The following is a 25,911-nucleotide window of genomic DNA, read 5'->3' on the forward strand; positions in this document are numbered from 1 at the left end:
GGAAGACAGGGGAAATTCCAGAAGGCTGGAAAAGGGCAAATATAGTGCCCATCTATAAAAAGAGAAGAACAGACCAGGAAACTACAGATCAGTCAGTTAAATTTCTGTGCCAGGAAAGATAATGGAGTAAGTTACTAAGGAATTTATCTGCAAATACCTGGAAGATAATAAGGTGATAGGGAACAACCAGCATGGATTTATAAAAAACAAATCATTTCAAACCAATCTGATAGCTTTCTTTGACAGGATAAGAAGTCTTGTGGATAAGGGAGAAGCAGTGGATATGGTATACCTAGACTCTAGTAAGGCACTTGATACAGTCTCACATGATATTCTTATCAATAGGGCTCGCTGAACCACAGCGAGCCCCGCTTGCCAGCCACGCTGTCCGGTGATCTGTGAATGTGCAGATCCTTCTGCGCATGCACAGATCGCCCAAACCCGGCTCTTCCAGGTTGCAATCTACTCACCACAGGCGAGTAGCTTGCATTATTTGTTGAGCCCTGCTTATCAATAAACTGGGCAAATAAAACTTAGATGGGGCTACTATAAGATGGGTGCATAACTGGCTGAATAATCACTCTCACAGTAGTTATTAACAGTTCACGATCCTGCTGGAAGGGCATAACAAGTGGGGTTCTGCAGGGGTCTGTTTTGGACCGGTTCTAGTCAATATCTTCATCAACGATTTAGATATTGGGATAGAGAGCATGCTTATTAAGTTTGCAGGGTTGCAACTACTTTGGAGGATAACTCAAAATGAGCTGGACAAATTGGAGAAATGGTCTGAAGTAAATTGGATGAAGTTTCATATAGACAAATGCAAAGTACTCCACTTAGGAAGGAACAATCAGTCTCACACATACAGAATGGGAAGCGACTGTCTAGGAAGGAATACTGAAGAAAGGGATCTAAGGGCTAGAGTGGACCACAAGCTAAATATGAGTCAACAGTGTGACTGTTGCAAAAAAACCAATCATAATTCTGGGATGCATTAACAGGAGTGTTGTGAGTAAAATACGAGTACTCATTCTTCCACTTGAAGCCTAATCAGAGTAGATGCGCTGATTAGGCCTCAAGTGGAGTACTGTGTCCAGTTCTGGGCACCATATTTCAAGAAAGTTGTGGAGAAATTGGAGAAGGTCCAAAGAGGAGCACAAGAATGATTGAAGATCTAAAAAGCATGACCCATGAAGGAAGACTGAAAGAACTGGGCTTGTTTAGTTTGGAAAGGAGAAGACTGAGAGGGGACATGATAGGGTCTTTGGTATCTAAAAGGGTGTCACAAGGAGAAGGGAGAAAAATTGTTCTCCTTGGCCTCTGAGGATAGGACAAGAAGCAGTGGGCTTAAACTGCAGCAAGGAAGGCTTAGGTTGGACATTAGGAAAAACTTCTTAACTGTCAGGGTGGTTAAACACTGGAATAAGTTGCCTCGGGAGGGTGTGGAATCCCCATCTCTGGAGATATTTAAGAGCAGGTTAGATAAAGGTCTATCAGGGAGGGTCTAGATGGCACCAGGTCCTGCCATGAGGGCAGGGGACTGGACTCTCCAGATCCCTTCCAGTTCTAGCGGTCTAGGATCCTAAGATCAGTTACACGAACCCACCATGCCCCAGCGCCAAGGAGATTCCTGAGCCGGGCCCCAACCACCACCCTCCATGCCCCTCCCCCAGCGTGCCCCGCTGCCAGACCCGCGCAACTTAAGAGGACCTGCCCACCCCCCAGGAAGCAGGGGGGCGGGGAGCTACTGCGCTCTCGGCCAAAGCAGCGCCCCCGCCGGTGCCACCAGCGCCCGCTCCCCAGGGCGGGAGTCTCACCTCATAGAAGGCCTGAACCATCTCCACCAGCACCCACTGCTGCCCCGTCCCCGCCGCCGCCATCGCCTGCGCCGCTTCCAGGCCGCGGCGCGCACTGACGTCAGCCGGCGCAGGCAGAACCGGGGGAGACGCTGATACGTCACTGAGCCGTGACCACGCCCTTCCCCGCCGCGCCCCCGAAACCCGCGTGTCGTTAAGCAAGGACCTGGGGAGGGGAAGGCGGGGCGGGGCCATTGGCCGCTGCGCGCGCGGGTCCTAGCGCCGCTGCGCTCGGCGCGCCCCACGGGCATAAATCGGCCCCTGGCCTCCTCCGTGCTCGCCGACAGGCCTGCGCAGCGCCTCTTGCGCACTGGGCAGGGCCGGCAACTGGCCGCGTTTGCTGCCTTTACCTGCGCGAGCAGCGGCCCCGCCTTCACTGGGGGCACCCGGGCCGTGACCCAGGGTCCTAGCGGTGCAAATTTCTGCCGAGGGCGGGTGTCAAGAGCTGTGAGGAATATACATTGTCCTCGTTTGTAATAGGGGGCTCGAGTCCCTGCTGGATCCGCTTTACGTGCGTGTCGCTAGTTCTGCGTAGTCCCTGACACATCACAATACACCTCTTTCATTTAAATAACCTCGTGACTGAATGTCTACAATAAACCAACTTCCTCCTTATGGTTAACACTGGTCTGTCCCTTAGTCTGTGTCCCGTGCGTGAGAGAGGGGGATAACGAAGCTCTGCGTGTAAGACAGAACAGGGGTACGAGCAGGGCTACTGCTGCCAATCAGTGACAGGACAACGTGCAGGAGAGACACGAAGAGCAGAGATGAGGGAAAATATTATGCATTGAAAGAAGAAAACACAACTGTCCTGATCCCAGAACTAGAGCAAAGAGATAGCCATGCTTAAGTACGCATTGCACCATGGGAGGAGGGAAAAGTTGAGGGCAGAGTGTTGGGAGGCGGCGTTCAATACAACAGTACCTGTAAGAAATTTAAGTGTCAGAGGATCAAAGCAGAGGATTAGAGTAAAGCAGGAGAGAGTCCTCAGAGCAGGAAAGTTTTGGGGCATTCAGGAATAAGGGCAGGGGGGATGTAGGAAGTGCAGGAATCTGGGCACACAAGCTGCACACTTTCTCCTTGATAGGGGAAGAAGAAAAGCAGCAGAGTTCCAGGTGCATGCAGCTGCAACCCCCCTCTAAAGGCTGCAGGTCAAGTCTAGGAGTTGGGGCAGCCATCAACAGGGGAGGAGGGACACACACCTTCAGCCAGATCCTTTCACCTGTCTGGTTGCCTGCTTCTTATCAAAGCATCCTGGAGGAGAGCTCCAGGAGCTGGTTGGGAGCCTCTGCAGCCAAGTGCCCCACCTTCTTTTTGCCAGAGCCCTGCACCGGGGCATGCTGCTTTTCACCTCTGGATTTGGGTCCCCCTGTGGCCGTAGGCCTGCAACGTGTGCCATGTCCTGCAAGCCACCTAGTTGTGCCCCGCTGAACACTATTTCTTTCTTTTTCATGGCGTTGGGGCAAATACTTGAAAACAGTTTCTAGGATTAGTTTTGTTCATTGTCACAAAATTCTTTTATTTAGAACACATTGGGTAATTACTAAACTTCCAAGAAAAGTTATATAAAATTATATGACTGGTTATTGAGCATTGTTCCCCCAAAGGTGCCACCTGCACAGGAACACACCAATAATTTGAGCCCCGCCCACCTCCTCACCAAAGCTGCACAGTGGCTGCTCAACTGTTCTGGGGTGTGAGGCTGCCCTGCCCAAGGAGCAGTAGGGCAGCTACCATGCAGGCCTGGCCCCAGAGCTGGAGCTGCGAGACACGTGGTGGGTGGCAGCTACTCCAGCATCTGGGGCTAGAGCCAGAGCTGCATGGCGGGTGACTGGCAGTTGCTCCTTCAGCAGTCCCAGCTGGGGCCAGGGCCAGAGCTGGGTCACAGGCACGCAGTGGCTGCTCCAGCAGCTGCAGCTGGGGCCAGAACTGGAGCCATGTGGTAGAGAACTGGTCTGGCAGATGTTCTGATGGCCCTATTGGGGCCAGAACCGGGGCGGCATGGTGGGGGGTCTGGGGTGCTCCAGCGGCCAGCGCCTGGTAGGGTCACGTGGCAGGGGTGCACTACCTGGGAGAGAGTCTTGGGGAACAGCGCCATTGGTTGCCACAGTGGCACACATCTGAACAAGTGCATATGACCTTGTTGGTGCAGCTGACAAAGCTCACTCTGCTCATGGATGGAAAATCTTAGAGGGAACACTGTTCTTGAGTAAATGTATTTGGCAGAAAGGCTAAAAGGACACTGTGCAGAATCTTTTCATTTCTGTTTTTCACAGTTTGATAAATGTGCCAGATGTTTCTTGACAAGCACTTACAAAACCAAATTTATTTACCGTCTCTCATCACCCTTCCCATAAACCTTGGCCCTCTTCAAACTGCAACGTCTCTCTATCACAACTTAATCAGTTCTAAGTAGCAGAATGATTTAATTGTACATGAAAATGTTAATGATACATATGTTGCGTTCTGTTATGCCACATTTGCTATGACATTGGTAATCCATCACTGATGATGATGACAATATTGTTGCAATTCTCATAGAATGCTATGGATATGACTCCACCAGGCTCATCAACAGAGGGAGTGAAGAGGACAATTGCCCCAGGGCCTGGTGATTCTCAAGGGCCCAGGGCTTGTGGCTGCCACCACTGCTACTGTGGCAGCAGCAGTTGCTGGACTCCTGGGCCTTTTAGAATTGCCATTAGAGTGCCACACCGCGTGCTCCATAAGGGGTGGGGTGGAGACTGGTCATCACATTGTAGCTCCCTCAATGGCTGTTCTGACACCTGCCCAATTGTTGGTTACTTTAATTGCTGTTGTCTCTGAAGATCTAATATATGGCAGGTTCCCCAACTTATAGCACATTTTAGTGACAATCATATAACACAATCTCCTAACTTCATATGCACCAAAGATTTGTTTCAGAGAGGTAGCTGTGTTAGTCTGTTTCAGCAAAAACAACAAGGAATCCAGTGGCAACTTAAAGATTAACAATTTTACTAGGGCTTAAGCTTTCATGAGTTGCAACTCACTTTGTCACATGCATGAAGTGAAAGAATCTGTATCCCTACCATCTGATTCTTTCACTTCATGTATCTGACACAGTGAGTTGCAACTCACAAAACCTTATGCCCTAATAAAATTGTTAGTCTTTAAGGTGCCACTGGATTCCTTATTGCTTTTACTAAAGAGACATATATTTAGATAAAACAATGGGTTTCAGCTGTTCATGAATTTTCCCCTAATATTGTACATGGCATGCTTTATATGCAAGATCGCAATTATATACAAAATAGGGAATAAGGGGGGGATACAAGGTGCCCCCCCGAGTTATATAGAGTGTCACGTTGCTCTTCAGATTATCTTTGAAGAGCTTATATGGAAAACCTTTCATTTGTCCAGATTCAGCTGCCCATACAATATCTGTTTTGGGAGACAGTGGTCTTCCATTCTGATGACATGGCCAGTCCTCCTAAGTTTGCTCACAGAGAGGCAACAAGGTGGGGGAGACAGGACCTTGTGGTTGCGGGAGCTGGCTTAAAAGTTGGTTTCGCCCCAGCACTGTCTCTGCAGTACCGCTCTGTCTGCCTCCTGCTGCCTCTATTACAGCCAGCGGGGAGAGAGGAGAGGTCTGAGGAAGGATAGGGGAGGTTGCTGCAAAGCAACAACAAATCTCGCATTGATCTGGGATGCTGCACCTCTACATTTCAAGTGCAGAGCCATAGTGCTGGTGGCTCCCGGAGCCGGCATGAGCCAGGACTGCTCAATTCCAGCTCAAGCTGGCTCCTGGAGCTACCCCCACTGTGGCTCTGCAGAGCGGTCCTTATCGACACATCACGTAATCGATACAATATGTATCAACTACACAATTAGCCAGATAACCTCAATTTAATATCCTTAGTGCCAGATGCTTCAGAGGGAATGAACAGAACAGGACAATTAATGAGTGATCCAACCCCTGTCATCCAGTCCCAGCTTCTTGCAATCAGAGGTTTAAGGTCACCTGGAGCCTATGGCTGCATCCCTGATCATATTGCCTAATAGTCATTGATGGACCTATCCTTTGTGAACTTATCTAATTCTTTTTTTAACCCAATTATACTTTTGACTTTAACAGCATCCCTGGCAATAAAATCTACAGGTTGACTGCATTGTATGAAGAAGTATTTCCTTATGTTTGTTTCAAACCTGCTGCCTATTAATTTCATTTGGTCATCCCTGATTCTTATGTTATGTGAAGGGGTAAATACCACTTGCATATTCATTTTCTCCATGCCGTTCATAATTTCATATCTTTCTTTAATTGTATCTTTTCAAAGATGAACAGTCCCGGTCATCATACAGAAGGTATGTCTACACAGCAACATTATTTTGAAATAACTAGCGTTATCAAATAACTTAGTCCATGTCTACACAGTAGGAAGTTATTTCAAAATAATTGTGAAATACTGTCAAACTGGAGGACTTCTTACTCCGACTCCTGTCACCCTCATTGTACAAGGAGTTAGGGAAGTCGGAGGAAGAGTACTCTATTTCAAAATAAGTGCTGTGTAGATTCTCCCAATTTTGAAATAAGCTATTTCAAAATAAGCTATGCAATTGACATAGCTCAATTTGCGAAACTTATTTCAAGTTAAGCCCTGTGGGGGGAGACACCCAAAATCTCATCCATATCCTTACTCATTTTTTGCACTTCTCTGTACCTTTTCCAGTTCTATTATATTTTTTGAAATGGGGGCAACAAGCACTGCATATCTCATTCAAGGTATGGGTGTATCATGGATTTCTAAAGTGGCATTACGATATTTTCTGAATTACTGTCTATCTCTTTTTTAATAGTTCCTAACAATATGTTGGAAGCCTCCCAGAAGAATTGGCAGAAACCACATCAGGTGTGACTTTTAGAACTAAACTAGAAAAGCATTAAAACAACAGGGTGCAATCCTGCACTGGCAGAGAGAAGGACTGGATGATCTAATTGGTTTCCTATAAATTCTATAACCAAGTTCAGCTGGGAGTTTGGCATTCAGCCAAGAGGATGTCAGCATCAAGTACAAATGGTGTCCTAACTCAGTTAAGAGCTCAGCCTCAAGCCAAGCAGGCATGCCCCAACACACAGTAATAATGGAAGGTTATTCTGTGGGAAAAACACTTAAGCCTAAAGAAAAAGAGTACTAGAATCTCAAGTTCTACAACTCTTGCCTGCTGATACCAGGAAGAAAAGGAAGATGACTGTTCACTTCATTCTGTGAGCAGACTGATTTAGCATGATTTGAGACTATAAGCTACTACATATTATCTGCAATACATTTGAGAGAGTCTGTCTGTTAGGGTGTGTCTACACAGAATTACCTATACCCCTTCGTCAGGGGTGAGGGTAAAGTGCACAATTTGCTGCATTCTTCACTGTCTGAGGAGCACAAGGGGAAAACAGACTGTGCACTCAGCTCTCACTTCCTGACAAGGACAGAAAAGGGAAGAGCAAGCAGCCTTGGTATGAATCTTGGGAGGACGGCACGAAGCCTGCCTCCACCATTCCTGGTCACCCCACTACACACACACACACAGAATCCCCTTCCCAGAGCCCCTTCTCACCACCTACACCTCCATCCGCCTTCCCTGAGCCCTTCTGAAGGACTCAAACAATGCCAGGTAAATATGCTACAGATTGGACCTCTGTGGTCCAGAACCTTGGGACCTGAGTGGTCTTGGAACAGGGATTTTGCCAGATCACAGGTCAATACTCCCCCCTGCTGGCTGCCCTGCTGCTGGCTCCTCTCCTTGGGCCTTCCCACCCTGCTGCTGTCCTGCTAATGCTGGCTGGCTGGGACTTCCCTTGTTGCCTGTCCTGCTACCACTGGGGATTCCCCTTGCCAGGGCAATAATTTCTTGGCTGCCACCTGGCCCCACTGACGCTGGGGATTCCCTGGCCCTGCTGCAGCTAGCCCAGCCAGGACTCCCCAATACCTGCATTCTCTTGGCTGGCTTCCACTCCTTGCCTCCAGAGCACTTCTGGACCATGGATGTTGCTGGACCAGAGAGTCCTGGATTTGGGAGGTTCAACTTGTAGTAGAGTTATAAGTAAATGTCTGGGCCTATCCTCTGATAAAGCCATTTTGAGCTATTTCAGTAGCACAAAACAACCTTAAAGAAAACCACTGAAAGCAGTCAAAGACTTTTTTTGTTGTGCCTCTACATCCCTTCTACCAGTTCCTCTGGCATTAGAGAAGTATTGGGATAGGAGGAATAGTAATCACATTATACTGCATTTTAGCTATCCCTGATTAATGCAATGGCTCCTTGGGAATAATTACAAATGGGCATAAATGAAAAGAGCCTTGATCCTGTTCTAATTTATAATGGGGGCTGAATTGACCTCTAGCTGCTTGTGGTCTTGAGGGAGTGCAATGCTTATGTAAACCTACCTTGTCCTCTTTTAAGATCCTGCACTAACAAGAACTTAGCTGGATCCAAAGCTAAGGAATTAAGTGCTTATTTGCAAAATCATTTATTTTAATAAATGTACTATAGACTATATTTAGTTTATATTTGTTTGGATACTGAGGATAATTTACAGACCCTATCCTCCTGATAGCTGGGACCTGGTGGAGAGGGGGGACCTGGGTCCCCCTACCACCCGTTTTCCCTTCCCTGGATAATCAACCCTTGGTCCAGGAGAGGCTTCTCTGAGCAGCTAGGCCTACAAAGCTGTATTTACCCTGATAGAGGGGCCTGGACTTTATGTTGGGACTGCCAGGGTTGTAGTTACCCTGATACAGCGGGCCACAGGACCTTAAGAGAGGGGGCACACCCTCACGCTGGGGGTGTACCCCGTGACACAAGGTTATAAGGAATCCTAACTGAGGAAGGATTAATCCTGAAGCCTACAAAATGCTAGTCTGGTGATTAAATATAGCGGTATCAAAGGGTGTGTCTACACAACACAGTTGTTGTGAAATAATGTACGTTATTTTCAAATAACAATGCGAGTGTCTACACAGCTCATTTCAAAATCTGTAAACCCCATTCCATGAAGAATAATGCTTATTCCAAAATAGCTCCACTGCTGCTATTTCAAAATAGCTCCTCCCCAGGGCCATTCAAAGAAATTACTTCCCAGTGCCTCTAAATTGAGGTAGCACATCCACAGTAGGGAAGCCTGCCTCGGACTAATTTTGAGCCTTCCCTATAGTGTAGACATGCTATTTCAGAGTATTTCTTCCAAAATAGCCTATTTTGAAATAAGCGTGATGTAGATGTACCCAAAGAGACAACCCTTTAGTCAGAGTAATTTATTTGGAAAGCCTTTCCAGGCTGTGGGTCTTTGGTTTCTGTGTAAATCTAGCCTTCTAGATTTTAATGTCGCAAGTTGAGTATGCAAAAACTTGAAGCCTATAAAGCTTTTGAAAGTTTGGCCATAATTTGTTCAGGAGCAATTTTGTTGTAAGTCAAGCTTTTCTCATTCTAGCAGCTAAGCCATCCCATGGTTGGTTTTAGGTAGGAAATGAACCTCTACAAATCTTGTTGTCTGACAGTGACTGGAAGCAACATTGATAAAATATTCTGCATTGTAGGAGGTAAAAAAATTTTGAAAAATATTTTCCTGTTTGTTTGTTTAATAGATGTCTTTAACATGAATTTTTTATGCTTAAACATTTAGTTTTCCAAAAGTATAATCAATAATGCTCCTGACTCAGCTAAGGTATAGTAAATTCAAATACTTCAGAACAAAACAATTCATGCTCAGCTCCTGGATTTGTATCTCCATCATCTGTCTTTTTTTTTTTTTTTCTCTGAAGTGATGAGACTTGGAAGGAGCTGATCATCTGATAACTGGCTTGGATCATATCCACTTTCTCCTTTTGATGTTTTCACCGCTTTAAAACAAGCTGTCAATGAGAACTTGGGCAAAATCTGTTTTACAAATGCCTCTTCTAAATCACATAACATAAGGAAGTTCAAATGAAAGGTGTTAGCTAATTCATTAAAACCAGCTGTTGGAATTTCCTAAAGCTTGCAGTAAAGGTTTCAATGCTAATAGGTCTGGTAGCATTGTGAGTACTCAGGATTCAGTGCCATTGACCATTCACAGTATAAATAAAGGATGGTGATATATTCATGTTTCTCATAACATACGTGTAGGAATTTAGACTTGATGTCATCTTCAAGATCGCATTCAAGTTTGATGATACTGCTTTCCTACTATAAGTCCTTTCTGTACTGGATCTTGTGATGTGCTACGTCTGTTCAACTTGCAATGAAATTAATGGGCATCTCGTAAGGCGCACATTTGCAGAATTAGACCCTTAGAAAGAGAGAGGCATTCTATGACATTACAGATAATTGGTCAAATTATATAGCCACAAAAAGAAGAATTTTCTTATACTGTTAGTCAAATTAGTATTCTAACATATGGTAAAACATGTAATAAGTGTTTATTTGCTTAGATCTCATTCACAAAGTGTGCATACCCATTGGAGTGGACACATATATAAGCATTAAGCTATAAACAATTAGTACATGTGTGATGAACCAAACGCCATCCCCTCCCCCCCAAAAAACTGTAAGAGCCTTCCAAACTTAGAACTCCTACCATATCCATTAACAGGATATTTGGGTACTTCAGAATTTGATCAGGGATTTAATTCCAGAAAACTTCTGAAAGAAGGAAGGAATCTATTGGTACTTGTATGTTTCTAAACTGTTCCACTTGAAATTCCCTTTGTTTTATAAGTTAAAAAAAAAAGGGGGGGGGGGGAGAGCCTCCTGGAGTAACGGAATTAAAAAGATCCTGGAGTTAAAAAGCAGTGAACACAGGTTTCAGAGAAGGGAGCTTAAACGGAATAAGAAGAGATAATGACAGTGATCCGTAACACTAAGAACCACCCATATTCATTTTAAGGGTATTACTGGAATCTAAAGAGAAAATGTATTCAGTTGTCAAAATTTTACAATAGGAAAACACCAGGAATAGTTCATTTTCATTGGATTAAAAGAATTCTATTTCATATTCTACAATTTTTACAGTCTATAACATTTCTCATTTGGTCCAGGTCTCTCTCTCTCTTTTTTTTTTTTTTTGCCCTTGTTAGCGTAATCTGTGTCCTAGATCCCTTCATCATTTTTTAGTGCCAACCCAGTTGGGTGTGATGCATATGAGTAAGAAATAGAAGGGGAGAGATTTCACTAACAGAACTTCTCTGCTGTGTCATGTACTTACATAGCTACTCCCAGAATACCTCTACACCCACCCTCAGTGGTTACCTCTAAACACAAAGAGGAAAAATCTGCACTCCTGTATGCTAGTGTCTGTCAGAAGTAACTCCACCTATATAGTGCCACAGTGGAAGCCAATGTTACCTCAGAATAAATTTTGGCCCAACGTGCAGTTCAGTTATTCAATGGCCTAATATATTGTAGACAATACATCATCATTCTTTAAGCCAAGATTTTCAAAAGTGGCTAGTAATTTTGGGTAGTAGTTTTAGGATACCCGGCCTGAAACAAAAAGAAGGGGTATGTTTGTTTGGGATTTAATTCAGGTGTGGTGTTACAGGCTCTTCTACGTTCTTAAAAATAACTTCTCCTGCACATTATTAGTAAAGAGAGAGATTAATGGGACCAAACCTAATATCATCATGATTGTTAAATTCAGATAGTAAGTAGATTAAGATGAATAATGTTACACTTTTTAAGAAATATGTCAATCACTGATTTGCAATAAAAGCGTGGGAAGCAAAAAGGAGAACTACAAATGTTGTAAATCTTATCTGATGGCCAGGAGCAAAACAAGTAGAAGCTCAGAATGCTGGCTTTGTAGAATCAGAGATGCCACACCTTGCCTGAGTTGCCATGCTGACCTAATTGCCTCACAAGAATGAGATTTGAAGGAGAGCATGTGGGAAAATGTCATATGTACAGGCAGTCCCCGAGTTACGCGGATCTGACTTATGTTGGATCTGCAGTTACAAATGGGGCCCATCTACCTGGTCTCTAGCAGACCAGGGAGAGGAAGCAAAGCGGCGGAGCACGTGGGCAGCGGACAGCCCAGATGCGTCTGGGCTGTCCGCTGCCCGCGTGCTCCTTGGCTTTGCTCTGCTTTGCTCCCCGTCTCCCTGGTCTGCAGACCAGGGGGACGGGGAGCAAAGCGGCGGAACACGCGGGCAGCGGACAGCCCAGACGCGTCTGGGCTGTCCGCTGCCCACGTGCTCCGTGGCTTTGCTCCTCGTCCCCCTGGTCTGCAGACCAGGGAGATGGGGAGCAAAGCAGAGCAAAGCCGCGGAGCCCGAGGGCAGTAGGACAGCCACGGCGTGTCTGGGCTGTCCCGCTGCCCCCGTACTCCACGGCTTTGCTCCGGATGCCTGTGGTACAGCAGCTGGGGCGCTGCCGGTTGGTCCCGTAGTGCCGCTCTGGGCGCTACTGGACCAAACCGGCAGCACCCCAGCTGCTCTGCCCCAGGCGTCCTGATTCAGCCACTGCTGGTCAGTTTCAGCAGCGGCTGAATCAGGACGCCTGGGGCAGAGCAGCTTGGGTGCTGCTGGGTTGGTCCAGTAGCGCCGAGGAGCGGCGGCGCTACTGGACCAACCCAGCAGCACCCCAGCTGCTCTGCCCCAGGCGTCCCCAAGTCAGCCGCTGCTGAAACTGACCAGTGGCTGACTACAGGAAGCCCCTGTCCCGGGCTTCCTGGAATCAGCCGTTGATCAGTTTCAGCAGCAGCTGACTTGGGGATGCCTGGGGTTCTTAAGTTGAATCTGTATGTAAGTCAGAACTGGCGTCCAGATTCAGCCGCTGTTGAAACTGATCAGTTTCAGCAGCGGCTGAATCTGGACGCCAGTTCCGACTTACATACAGATTCTACTTAAGAACAAACCTACAGTCCCTATCTTGTATGTAATCCGGGGACTGCCTGTATACCTTAAGTTAAAGCTGTGATTTTAAGAAACCCAGAATCTTGCCTTTTTTCCTCTCAACTCATCAACTGGGATTTTAAATGTTCTGCGTAGGACTGACTCCTATATCAGGATATAGACTTCTCAGAGCGGTGCAAATCATATAGGCTGTGTCTACATTGGCACCCCTTTCCGGAAAAGGGATGCTAATGAGACCACTCGGAATTGCAAATGCCACGGGGGGTTTAAATATCCCCCACGGCATTTGCACGAACATAGCTGCTGCTTTTTTCCGGCTCGGGGTTTTGCCAAAGAAAAGCGCCAGTCTAGACGGGATCTTGTGGAAAATAAGCCATTTTCCGGAAGATACTTTATTTGAAAGTAGGAATATGGGATCTTCTGGAAAAGGGCTTATTTTCTGCAAGATCCCGTCTAGACTGGCACTTTTCTCCGGCAAAACCCCGAGCCGGAAAAAAGCGGCAGCCATGTTCATGCAAATGCCGTGGGGGATCTTTAAATTCCCCTGCAGAATTTGCAATTCCGAAGTGTCTCATTAGCATCCCTTTTCTGGAAAAGGGTGCCAATGTAGACACAGCCATAGAGTTTGGGTGCTGCGGTTGGCAGTGGACCAAGTTATGATATTCACTTGAAGATTCAGGTTCTTAATTAAATCAAACCTCCAAAAGACCCATTCCAAAGATGTCTTTCATATCCAGCTCCCAGAGACACTCTCCTTCTTTCTTGGTGACTTCAGGGAGCACTTTATGGCCAGTTTCTCTCCTGGAACTGCATAGCTCTCTTAATTCTCCCCTGAGTATTGATGGGATCCAGACATCCGCTACCCTCCATAGAGTTTTCAGGGGCCACCTCATTTGGATTACTTGTGTAGTGAATGCATTTAATTAATATTATGAGGTGCAAGCAGACATGGTCCCTTCTCAATAAGTAGGCAATAAAGGTTAATACTGGATAATGTTGTGCTTGGTAAACAGGGAATCACACTAGAAAAATGATGCTCCATAATCACTAGAACAGCCACCAAGACCAAAAAGTTCAAAAGTGATCACTGATTTCGGGAGCCTAAATTGAGACATTCAAGGCCTAGTTTCAGATGTGTTTTGGCCTCTCCCCCAACTGTCCAAATAAACAAACACAGAGGGTGCACATCACTTCTCAAAATCAGACTCAATTTATTTATAACCCTCTCTCTTCCCCCAACAAACAAGCTATCCAAAATCACTGGTGATGTTTAAAAATCCGGCTTGCATGTTTATGCATATAAAAGATTGCATATGGGAATGGAGTACAAGAGAAAAGGAAGCAAATGCAGGGCTGTCAAGCTTGATCATTTCAAACAAATAAAGACTGAAGCAAGCTGAAGGAGAATTTAAAACAATCTTGCTCTCTGCATGTGGTCAAACATCCATGCAGGAAGGCAAATGTTCATTGTTTTCTTTGGAGATTTGATCCCATGCACCTTGCTAATGGAATCCTGAGTAAACTCTCTAGTATGTTGGTTGACACTATCTGGAGGTTTGTTTTACTTAACTTCACCCTAGAAATAAATCTCTTTTGACCTTTACCTAGTGGGGAGGTCACATCATTATTATGATTCTCACTGCATTTACAGTAAAATCATCCATAAGCTATTTATTGCAGACTCCAGTTTGCATGCTGAAGCTAAGGTACCAAGGCTACTATTTCTGAGGCTAAATTCAGACCAGGGTCCGCTGCAGGGTCCCAAAGCATACTCTCTGTAAAAGAGAGTAAGGTTCCAGTAGCAGAAACCAACCAGAGCCTCCTCCTGGTCAAGGACTGAGGGGTAGTGAGTCAGCAGTGATACCCAAATGCATATGGCTATGGCTAGGGTGAAGTCTTGATTGACAGCTGAGAGATGCTTTGAGACATTATTTCCATGAAAAGTGCTTCTGTGGATATGAAAGTTGCTTTTTCTCAGTAAGGCCTGCTGATGGGGGGGCGGGGGGCAAACTGAGCAATTGCCCCAAGGCCCAGCAATTCAAAGGGGCCCAGGGCTCCTGACTGTCACCACTGCCACAGGCCCTTTAAATCACATTGGGAATGGCGGCGCGCCATTCTGCATGGCTGGGGAGCCAACACTGCAGTCTGGTTGCTGCCAAGGGCTGGCTACCTCCAGTCCAGCCCCTTCCAACTGAGGAAGCCCCACCCCTTCAGGGGCTCCCCCATACCTTTTCCGAGGGCCTACGGAAGCTGTCAGCCCCCTGCTCTCAGTTAAAATACCAGGAGGTGAGAAGCAGCAGCAACTGCGAATGTCCAAGCTGGTACTAGGAAGTAAAAATTATACCATACGGCCCCAAATTGTGAATTTGGGCAATCAGGTGGTAGGTTGCACATACGTTCATTTTCTGTCCTCCTGTCTTGGCTTCTTTGATGTGTGTACACAACATGCCTGGTGAACTGCAATAGATTCCTTGCGTTGCTCAGCCTGGACCTGCCTGCTGATGCACTATGTTTAGTTTGGTTTTCCACAGATTGTTCTTAAATTCCACTTCTTCACTATTCAGGTGGTTCCCTGTTTTAAAGGTAGCACATGGTCTGCAATGCATACCCTTACAATTCTTATTGACATGTTGGAACTTCAGAAATACTTACTCAGACAGCTTTATCAGCACTGCCAGGGAAATATAAAGAGCTATAATGCCTATGCATTTAAAAATATTACTTTCATCTGGGAGGAACTAAAAAGCAAGGCCTGTGACCTATTCCTTTGAAAGATATTTATAATATATATTATGTATATAAAGCAACCAAATTTCAGCCAGAATAACACTAAGTAACCATGTGCCAATCTGTCAATCTCACCAATATACCTGAGTTCAGAAGGGCATTGCACTATTTACAGAGCTACATAATGCAGACCAGAACACACCACACAGAACACAACTCGGAATTCCTTGCGGTTATAGATAAAATGTGTATGAATGTGTTGGCAGAGCTCTTCAAGACCGATAGGTGACACCTTGCGTATATTTGCTGTTCAGAGAGCCACAGTAAACAATTGTTGTGAATCCAGAACAGCTGGGGCTAAAGAATATTTTGAGTAGACAGAGTGTGGCCTTGCAGTCTGTCTCTGAGGGTACGTCTACACTACAGCGCTAGTTCGAACTAACTTAGTTCGAATTAGTTAATTCGAACTAAGCTAGTTCGAACTAACGCATCTAGAACTAAAAACTAGTTCGAACTAGCGTTTTGCTAGTTCGAACTAGTAAGTCCACATTGAGTGGACTCTGAACAGGGCTTAATGATGGCCGGAAGCAGTGCCGGCAGGGCATAAAAGGAGGACTTAGAGCATGGAGATACTGTCTCAGGCTAGCCGAGGGCTGCGCTTAAAGGGTCCCGACCCCCACCCCGGACACACAGTTCTAAGGGGTGCCCCGCTTGCAAAGAAGTTCTGGCTTGGAGTGCCCTGAGTGCCCACACTGGGCACATCACACCACTCGGCCATCAGCCCGGCTGCACTTGCCGCAGGCTGCCATCTGGGGAGAGGGAGTAATTGGGGGGCTGCAGGAGAGCTTCCACCCCCAGAAGCCCGCAGAGCCAGCCCAGTCCTCCCCATCGGGGGCTCGTACCCCATTCCTCCCTCACCTCCTTCCACTTGCCCTTCCCTAGCCCCCCTTCTTATTGATGTACAAAATAAAGATAACGTTTCTTCCAACATTGACTCTGTCTTTATTGAAAAAAACTGGGGGAGACTGGGAAAAGGAGGTGGGAGAGGGGAAGAGAAAGGCTGGGAGAGGGGAGGGCAACTAACATGATCAGGGGTTGGGAACAGGTCCCAGATGAAGAGAGGCTACAGAGACTGGGACTGTTCAGCTTAGAAAAGAGGAGACGGAGGGGGGACAGGATAGAGGTCTCTAAAAGCAGGGGTTGGGTGGAGAGGGTGCATTCAGAAAAGTTCTTCCTGAGTTCCCATAAAGAAGGACTAGAGGACACCAAAGGAAAGGAATGGGTAGCAGGCTTGAAACTAGTAAGAGACAGTTGTTGTTCTTGAGAAAGCAAATAGTTAACCTGTGGAACTCCTTGCTGCAGGAGGCTGTGAAGGCTACAACTAGAACAGAGTTGAAAGGGAAGTGAGATCAAGTCATGGAGGTTGGGTCCATGGAGTCCTATTAGCCAGAGGGTAGGAGTGGTGTCCCTGCCCAAAGTTTGTGGAAGGCTGGAGAGGGATGGCACGAGACAAATGGCTTGGTCATTGTCTTCGGTCCATCCCCTCCAGGGTCCCTAGGGTTGGCCGCTGTCGGCAGACAGGCTACTGGGCTAGATGGACCTTTGGTCTGACCCAGGACGGCCATTGTAAGCTCAGGGCTCAGTGTCGGGGGTCTCAGTGGACCCCCTTGATTTTCATGCACACCTGGTCCTGGGTGGCCAGGCTGGCAGCTCTCCTGCCCTAGACGGCCACTTTCCTGTGCCTAGTGCGGAGATCGTGGACGAGGTCCACGATGTCCGCACTAGCCCAGGAAGGTGCCCGCCTCTTGCGGTCCAGGGCAAGCTCCCGGGAGCCGCCAGCCTGGTCCCGGCAAGAGGGGGTGGGCTGGGGGGCATCGGGTGGGTGGCTCTGTGCCGTGCCAGGTGCAGGGTCTGCTGGCTGGGTGCTGGCAGGCTTGCACCTGGCACGGGCACCGTAGCCAGCCCGTGCCCCTTTAAGGGGTCCGGGGCCGGGAGGGGGGCATAGAGTTTCCCTGGTGTTGGCCAGAGTGGCCACCAGGGAAACCTGGGGAGGGCTAGCCTCCCACTAGTTCGAACTAAAGGGCTACACAGCCCTTAGTTCGAACTAGCTAGTTCGAACTAGGCGTTAGTCCTCGTAAAATGAGGTTTACCTAGTTCGAACTAAGCGCTCCGCTAGTTCGATTCAAATTCGAACTAGCGAAGCGCTAGTGTAGCGCATAGGAAAGTTAGTTCGAACTAACGTCCGTTAGTTCGAACTAACTTTCTAGTGTAGACATACCCTGAGATTCTTATTCAGTTTTCACTCAGGTTGTAAGGCCAGAAAAGGACCTAAAGCAATCCCAGGAACACAGATCCACAGAGAAAAATTAGTGGGTGCTCAGCACCCACCAGCAGCCAAACTTCCCCCATTCGCCACCTTGCCCCCAGCCGGCCCCACTGATCAATTCCCCCTCCTCCCTCTCAGCTGAGTGGGCATTCAGTGGATTGTAATGGCTCCTAAAAACCCTTTTGGGTCCCAATCTAGGAGTTTTTCTGAGCAAAAACTGGGAAACCTCCATTTCCATCGCTATGTTTTGGATCATCACCAATTAGTGAAACTCAGATTGAATGCTAATTATTATTATTGGTTGTGTCAAAAGTTGTGCTGAGTGCTGTACAAGATACAAAATGCTCTGAGAAGCTGAGAAGAAATGTTAACTTGGAAGCACCTTCTTAAAAATATTTCCAGTGGATGGTGCAGAATTCAGTCTTTCAGAGGCACATGAATACAATACGGTTACATGGCAAATTGAGACAGGAAGGCTATCAGGTCAATTTAGCACTTTAACAAAATCTGTCTTATTTTAGACCAAATGTCAGTAGGTTTATAACTAGATTCTGATTTTATTGACATCACTGGAAATCCAGAGAACTCTACTGAAATCAAAGAAAGGTGTGTCTTGTGAAGCTTTTTCACACAGGTCACATCTGAGCATTTTCTCATATTTTCTCCAGCAGCATGGGCATTTAATGTTTTTACAGCATAGCTCCTGTGAGATGTTTGTGTTAGAAGAAAAAGTCTGCCACACACATTTGTTTGTCATCCGTTAAAATGAACAGGCAAATTTAACTGACACAATTGGTGCACTATAGCTTGTTCTCATTCTGCAAACTGCCCTCAACTATCTTGATAGTTTTATTATCCTCTCTTGAGAAGCAGGGAAGTGACTGCAGTCTTGTGGACAGAATGATAGGAGGTTTTTTAGGATATATGTGCCTTTGTCACTGCTGCTTCAACACATAGCATACTGATGTTTTACTTACTTCCAGCAAATTTACTTCATAGTTTACAATAAAGATAAGACATTCATTGTTTAAATGATCACAAATCAGCCTGCCTGAAATAAAAAAGTCCTGAAATTTGAGGTTTTTCTAATATCAACTCTTGTTTTTTTTAAGTCTAGTTTAAGTTTCAGCTCATTTTTTTCTTTGTGATTTTATATGTGCCCTGAAATCTCATAATGTGACCTACTGTTTCAATACCTGGTAAAGGTCTTACATTTACTTAGCTTCATTGAAGACCCCAAAGCACCCTAAGACCACTAAAAAGCAGCCATGTCTGTGCTGAAACGTAGCAACAGTATACACAGCACTTTTCACAGCTGCTTAAGATGGGAGTTAAAATACAGACTTCATGTCAGTGGGCTCAACCTGTGTTTTTTGTAGAGGCACACCTGGTCACACCTCCTGTTAACTGGCCCCAAAGGATAGAAAATGTCATATACTATTAAAATACAGTTGCATTAGTATTGAACTACCAACCCTTTTACTATTCCCCTTAGAGTCAATGAAGCAAGCTTATTAGTTGTCATAAATATTCTGTTCTACACATTTTTTTTCACTGCCACATATTCAAAGCAACACATTTTACTTAGTACCTACCATGCCCTTTCCTCATGTACAACTGTTACACAGAACTTGTTTGCTGAATGTAGCTCACAGGTCACCCAGCTCTAGATTTGATGGCATGATATAATACAACATGAATCCCACATACCTCTTCTAACATGAGTGGAGTCATTGGCATTTTACTGATTACCTTTCAGTTATTCCCAGTCGGATTTTCATAGATGACACCTTCCAGCATTCACTCTTTTTTTTCTAAGAAAGAGGAAAGAACAAACATATACACATTTTTTACAATCAGATTCATGGTTATAGCAGAGAAAACAGATTATATTCCCATAACATTGTTAACAAGAGACCATTAGTTAAAATAAACAGAAATTCACAATAACTTGATCTGATCATTTTTTCCATTGCCATAGCTGAAAAGCACAAAAAAGTGTTACAAACATATTCACAATTATTTTCAAAAGTGAATAGGATTTTCGCAAAGTTATTCATGTTTGGGGAAAAAAGGGCATTTTTAAATGAAAAACATTAACTAGTTGAAATTTTTCAAGCTGTATTCCATTGTCTTGACTAGGTGATAATCTATTAAAGTTCCCTTAGTTTGTTATGATTGGGATATAATTGCTAAAACAAATATATATTGATAATTCAGTCAAAAGAGTGATCTGCCTAGAACATCAAGTAAATATGCCTCTAATGATAGAGCAAAATCTAGCAAATTTTGAGCCTTAAGTCAAGAGGGATTTTCAAAACATTTTGTTTCTGGCTTCATTTCAAATAGGTGTCTATGTTAAAGAAAAGAAAGAAGTGAAGGCTGTGTTATACTTTTTATTCAGCACTTCTAATTCCTCATCTTCTCTTGTGTTGGGCTCTTTGGATGCTGCATCATTACATGAATTTTCGTTTCATGTTGAGCAGGAGACAAATAATGTCTTTTTAGTTGTCCAGTAGTCTTATCTTGAGTTAAATGGCTTGAGCAGCAGAGACCACTGTAGTTTTTACACACTAGTTTTTTTGTGTAAGGATCTCATCAGGGAGTGAGTGAGTTAAAAAGAATTTGATGTCATGGTTCCACCATTCCCAGGCACATTTTGTGAGAAACAAATGTATAAATACCACTACAAAATTACAATGCACTGTCCAAATTATTTGCTTTTAAAACTTTTATAATCAAAATTGAACATACATGGCTCGTAAAAAAAACAACGACAACAACAAAATAAAACAGGTATTTTTCTTAATTGCACCAGCACATTCAGTCATAAAGAGTGAAAAAAAAATCCTTGGAGAGATTCTCCTGATGGTGTCAATTAGTGTCAATTTATAGCAGTGGGAGATCTGCCCCTAATATATTTATCATGGCCTCAAGTGAAAGCAGGAGCAGGAGTTTTATTTGAGAGCCATAAAACTCCTTGGGGCAGATCCCCTGCTGGAAGCCAGTGTTGTCTATGTGAAAGTAGAATTTTCCACTTTTCAAAGATACAGGATGAAACTGTGGAGTAAATATTCAAACTTGGGTATTTATAGTTAGACACACACTTATTTGGGAGCCATTTTATTTAGAACCCTTATATTTAGGTACCCAGGGTGCCCAAATCAGAAAAAAAAAAGATTAACGTGGGTACTTAAATATGGCTATTTAGACATCCAAGTTTGAAAATTGAATTCCGTAATATAACAGGGAAATAAACTTAAATACTACCTATCGTCAAAATCTCATACAATTCTTTTCCATAGACTGAATCATGATTTCATAGGAAACAGGAAAAAAGTAATTTAAAAATAATCAGGCCAGTTTATTTCTTGACTTTTTGAAACCCTGTAATGAAAAATAATTACACTGAATTGTAGGGGTTAATGGTCATGCCATGCTCCTTATTCCATCAGCCTTCCATGTGACCACCAAAACCACAGGGACAATATACCTTTATTTTGCAGGTCATAGCACTCTGCACAGTGGTGCTGGTCAGTGAATCAATCAATACAAATTATATGACTTTTTTTTTGCTGCTATAAGATATGGCTTTGTGTTGGTGTAGCCTCTCCTACAGTATTCAATGGTGTGCACAAGGGGCTACCTAGTGGTGAAATAATGGTACCACACTCACTTCACTCAAGCTACCATATTTATTGTCTGCCATTACACTGGAAAAGACAAACAACATAAATCCTAATGTGCTCAGCTTGTAACTGAGTATTTAATACCATCAACGTCTGGGTAATTATTTTGATTTTGAACTTGGACCCCTCTCAGCAGGAATATGAGTCCTGCTTGGAACGCCCAGTGAGTCCACTGTTGCCTGTGTATTCTTGTATGAATAGTAACAATGGTTAAGACTGGCAGCGCTGCAGCAGATATACCAAGGAATCTGGGAGGTTCTTCATCATTATGGGTTTCCTGATGCTAAACAAACACTAGGAATTAATGTTTTAGAGGGTTAATAGAAACATATTAGAAGCCTTCCACCTCTTGATTTCCAGCTTCAGTTAGCCCACCCTGGGTAGTGACTGAATGTTACTTTCACCACATTTTTTTTTACCAGAAGTGGCCAATGCAAGATGAGACAATGGTATCAGTCCATTTTCTGGTGCATGGGTGTCAACTATCATGGCCAAAGCAGAGGCAACCAGGCCAGGCCAGTACAGTACAATTCATTGGACTGGGGTCAAAGGTAGGAGTGAAGATTAGTTACCAAGTCAAATCAGCACTCTGGTACCATAGTTGGCCTGGGGAAAAGGCAGGATTCAGAGCAAAAAACAAGACAGGGCAAAAAGACAAGGTCAGCAGCAAAGAAGAATCTGCATGGTTACTTAGCTAGTTCCCTGGCTACACTTTGTGGTTTAAATAGTTGGTGAGGACCAGTCAGGTGGCCTCAGCATTTTATTGCTCTGGCCTCTTAGAGTGGTACTTCCTGTGGTACCTAACCATTCATTCTCTTTGTCTGGTGCTTCAGCTGACTCCCTAGTGGCATCATAAAGGTATCAGTCAACTGGACCCCTGCATTTCTAGGTTCTTGATCTGTGGTTCCTTACACCAACGTTGGCAGAAAGCACTACCAGAAAGGGCAGACTTGTTAGCAGTATCTGCACAGAGGCTAAGAACTGTACAGGAAGGAAGAACTGTTAGAGGTGATTTCAAATCACGGATGCAGCACACGGATGTATCATAGGCATGCACTACTATGGGCTGTTCTCTTTCTTTTGTGTTTAACTAGAGGACTTTCAAAGGACATAGAAAAGCTGAAAATCACTTTCCATATGAAAATTCTGTATGGGAATAACATTATTATTCATTCTGTATGGAATAACCCCTGAGATTTATCTTTTGGAAAGAGATTAGAAAAGGGGAAAGATGCATTTTCTGTCTCTTTCCCCCCCTCCCCCCAGTTTGTTAATTTGAGCATTGGGCAGCACTTAGTGTGTAGGAGTAGTCACTGCTTTATTGATAATGAATGTCCTTCACTAGGACCTGCAAATGAGCATTATCCCGAGGTACATCAGCAGGAAGCTGAAACTGAATGTCAATGGGCAGTGATATGTACAGAGAAAAAGGACGGTTGGAAGAATGATGATGACGATGCTTCTCAACATGTAGGAGTCTTTCTGCTCTCTTCTATAAGGGTATGTCTACACTGCCACCCTAGTTCGAACTAGGGTGGCTAATGTAGGCAATCGAAGTTGCAAATGAAGCCCGGGATTTAAATATCCCGGGCTTCATTTGCATCTTGCCGGGCGCCGCCATTTTTAAATCCCCGTTAGTGCAGACTCCGTGCCCGCGGCTACACGTGACACGGAGTAGATAGTTCGAATTAGGCTCTCTAATTCGAGAAGTAATGGTAACAGGGAGTAACAGTAGTTATTCTCTAGTTCGAGGAGTAATGGTAGTTCGAATTAGAGAGCCTAATTCGAACTACCTACTCCGTGCCGCGTGTAGCCGCGGGCACGGAGTCCGCACTAATGGGGATTTAAAAATGGTGGCGCCCGGCAAGATGCAAATGAAGCCCGGGATATTTAAATCCCGGGCTTCATTTGCAACTTCGATTGCCTACATTAGCCACCCTAGTTAGAACTAGGGTGGCAGTGTAGACATACCCTAACTTTCAGTGTCTCCTGAGTTTTATATGTCTCCTTTACTGTTTCAGACCTGGTGATCAGGATCTGAATGATGGTCAGGGGAGGGCAATAATTTTTGTCCAGGGGCCACTTCAGACATTTTTGAAGTGGCCCAGGGCTGCCCTGGAAGGGGCGGGGACTTGATGAAAGGAGTGGGGACAGGAAACTTCCGTGCTTTCCCACCCACAGACCCTGGCCATGGGAAGAGTCTTTGTCCCCCCAAGAGAATCGCCAGCTGTTCTGAACAGCTGACAGTTCCCTCTAAGTACCCATGTCCCTGGCCATGGGAGAAGACCCCCCCCCGCTAGCCCCAGATCAATCAGGACATGGGGAGGGGGAGCACATGAAGTCTCTTGCTTCCTGCCCCCGCCCTGCAAGGGAGTGCCGTGCTTAGAGTCAACCACCAGCTGAGCAGATGGCAGTTGACTTTAAGTGCTGAGCCCCTTGCAGAGCCGGAGGAGACTTCATACACTACCCCCCCCCTCCACCCGCAAGCCCTGAATGGTCTAGGGTGGGGGAAGCATGCGAAGTCTCCACCCACCCTACCCCCATCCTACAAGGAGCATGTGGTGCTTAGAAGTGCCACACTCCTCACAGGGCAGGCGGTATGCTCCCCCTACCCCTAGGCCAATCAGGGCTTGGGGGCGGGAGAAACATGTGAAGTCTCCTCCTGTCCTTCCAGGAGCACACTGCGCCGCGCACTCCTTGCAGGGCAGGGGCAGGGCAGGAGGAGACTTTGTGTGCTTCCCCCCCACCCTCGGGCCTGTATTGCTGGAGGTCAGAGGGGAGTGGCAGCTGGATCAACTCACTTGGTGGGCTGGATCTGGCCTGTGGAGGCCCTTTTGCCCACTCCTGGTCTAGCTGGTTGAAGCAAAATACAAATAGTACCAAGGTAATATTTATAGAACTGAGGAAACAGCAATAATTGTGAAAATTACCTAAAAGAGTTCTGCAGTTTGGGAGTATATTTGGCTACATCTAGACTACAGGCTTCTTTCAGAAGAAGCTTTAAAAACTTCTTCTGAAAGAGAGCGTCCACACTGCAAAAGTGCATTGAAAAAGCGATGTGCTTTTTCGAAAGATAGCGTCCAGACTGAACGGACACTATCTCACATGTAACCTGTGATTACTATGGGCAGAATGGCCACCAGGGCACCTGTGTTTTTTCTTCTTTCCTCTTCTTCCGAAAGAACTCCCTCTTCCCTGTCCACACACGCCTTTTTGCAAAAGAGTTCTTTCGCAAAAAGGCTTCTTCCTCGTTGAATGAGGATTACTAATGCCGGAAAAACTCCTCTGTCTTTTCGATTTTCTTGCAGAAGAACGCAATTGCAGTGTGGACGTTTCTCAAGCTTTGTCAGAAAAATGGTTGTTTTTCTGACAAAATTCTGTAGTGTAGACATACCCTTTGGCTCCAAGACTGCTAGACAATCAGGTAGCAGCCACAGCTAAAAATGTATTTTCCATCTATGCTTGGTAAGACAAGCATGACCTTTGGAGGCAGGGTTACACTACTTAGAACCTGAAATGGGCGCAGAATGCAGCAGCCTGCCAACTAACCAGGAGCTCCCCAGGAGCATTTAACACTGATGCTCCATGAACTTGCTTGAGCTCTTCTAGGTTTGTATGTGAAATTCAAGACGCTATTTTTTGAAGTTTAAAGCCCATCCTGATATGGGACCAAACTCTCAGAGGGTACGTCTACACTGCACAGCTATTTTGGGATACCAGAGGTATCCCAAAAGCCACCAGTTATTTTGAAATATTTTTTGAAACAAGAGGCATGCTATTTCAGCATCCTGGTAACCCTTGTTCCACGAGGGGTAAGGGATGTCTTAAAATGGTGCGTTACTTTGAAATTTGGTGCTGTGTAGACCTCTTTCAAAATAAGCTATTTCGAAATAGATTCAAAATAAAATACACGTCTACACAGCACCTTATTTTGAGTTTAGGGTGCTGTGTAGATGTACCCAGAGGGACCCTTTTACACCTATGCCATACCCCTGCAGTTGCAACCAGAGAAGGTGCTAGAGTTGCTGCTCTCTCTGTATCAAGGTGAGAGGGCTGCTGACATAAGAGCATTGTCTTCTGGGAATGTCCCTATTCTGAATGAACTTTCCCCTTTAGTCAGCTAGGGAATATCTACACTGCAGCGCTATTCTGCGTCTTTGAAACAAGCCCGTTATTTCTAAATATAACAGGCTCGCTATTCCGACGTCCCTGTAAACCTTTTTCCACGAGGATTAAGGGAGGTTTCAGAATAGCAGTTTATTTCAAAATTTGGCTCTGTGTAGACAGCACCAAATTACGAAATAAGCTACACAATTTGCGTAGCTCAAATTGCGTAGTTTATTTCAAGCTAAGGGTGCAGTGTAGACACCTGCTTGTGCCCTGGTTAGCTAACATTCCAGGCATGCTGCAAAACTTCTCTTTTCCCCAGAGTACATTGGGAGGGT

The 25,911-nt window shown here is 45.2% G+C and overlaps 1 protein-coding gene and 1 long non-coding RNA gene across 3 annotated transcripts in view; both read right to left on the bottom strand.

Annotated features, from left to right (window-relative positions):
- SPTLC1 (serine palmitoyltransferase long chain base subunit 1) overlaps nt 1-2,338 on the bottom strand; it is a 40,864-nt gene extending 38,526 nt beyond the window's left edge. The window contains exon 1 of one of the 2 annotated variants that reach the window (XM_075931904.1): nt 2,207-2,338. Coding sequence is in view for 1 of the 2 variants with exons in the window: in XM_006131877.4 (XP_006131939.2) it covers nt 1,818-2,051 (234 nt within the window). In the remaining variant the exon portion in view is untranslated. Of the gene's footprint in view, nt 1-1,817; nt 2,067-2,206 lie in introns of those variants that run through there. The other variant, XM_006131877.4, reaches the window with a different exon arrangement.
- A 6,798-nt stretch (nt 2,339-9,136) lies between these two features.
- Nucleotides 9,137-25,911, bottom strand: part of LOC142830056 (uncharacterized) — a 33,141-nt gene continuing 16,366 nt past the window's right edge. Inside the window, exons 2-3 of the long non-coding RNA XR_012905081.1 lie at nt 19,488-19,591; nt 9,137-10,161 (exon numbers count right to left, since the gene is read on the bottom strand). This is a non-coding gene — a long non-coding RNA (uncharacterized LOC142830056). The remainder of the gene's footprint in view (nt 10,162-19,487; nt 19,592-25,911) is intronic.

Source organism: Pelodiscus sinensis, chromosome 6 (genome assembly GCF_049634645.1).
Source record: "Pelodiscus sinensis isolate JC-2024 chromosome 6, ASM4963464v1, whole genome shotgun sequence".
In the NCBI taxonomy this organism is placed as follows: domain Eukaryota; kingdom Metazoa; phylum Chordata; order Testudines; family Trionychidae; genus Pelodiscus; species Pelodiscus sinensis.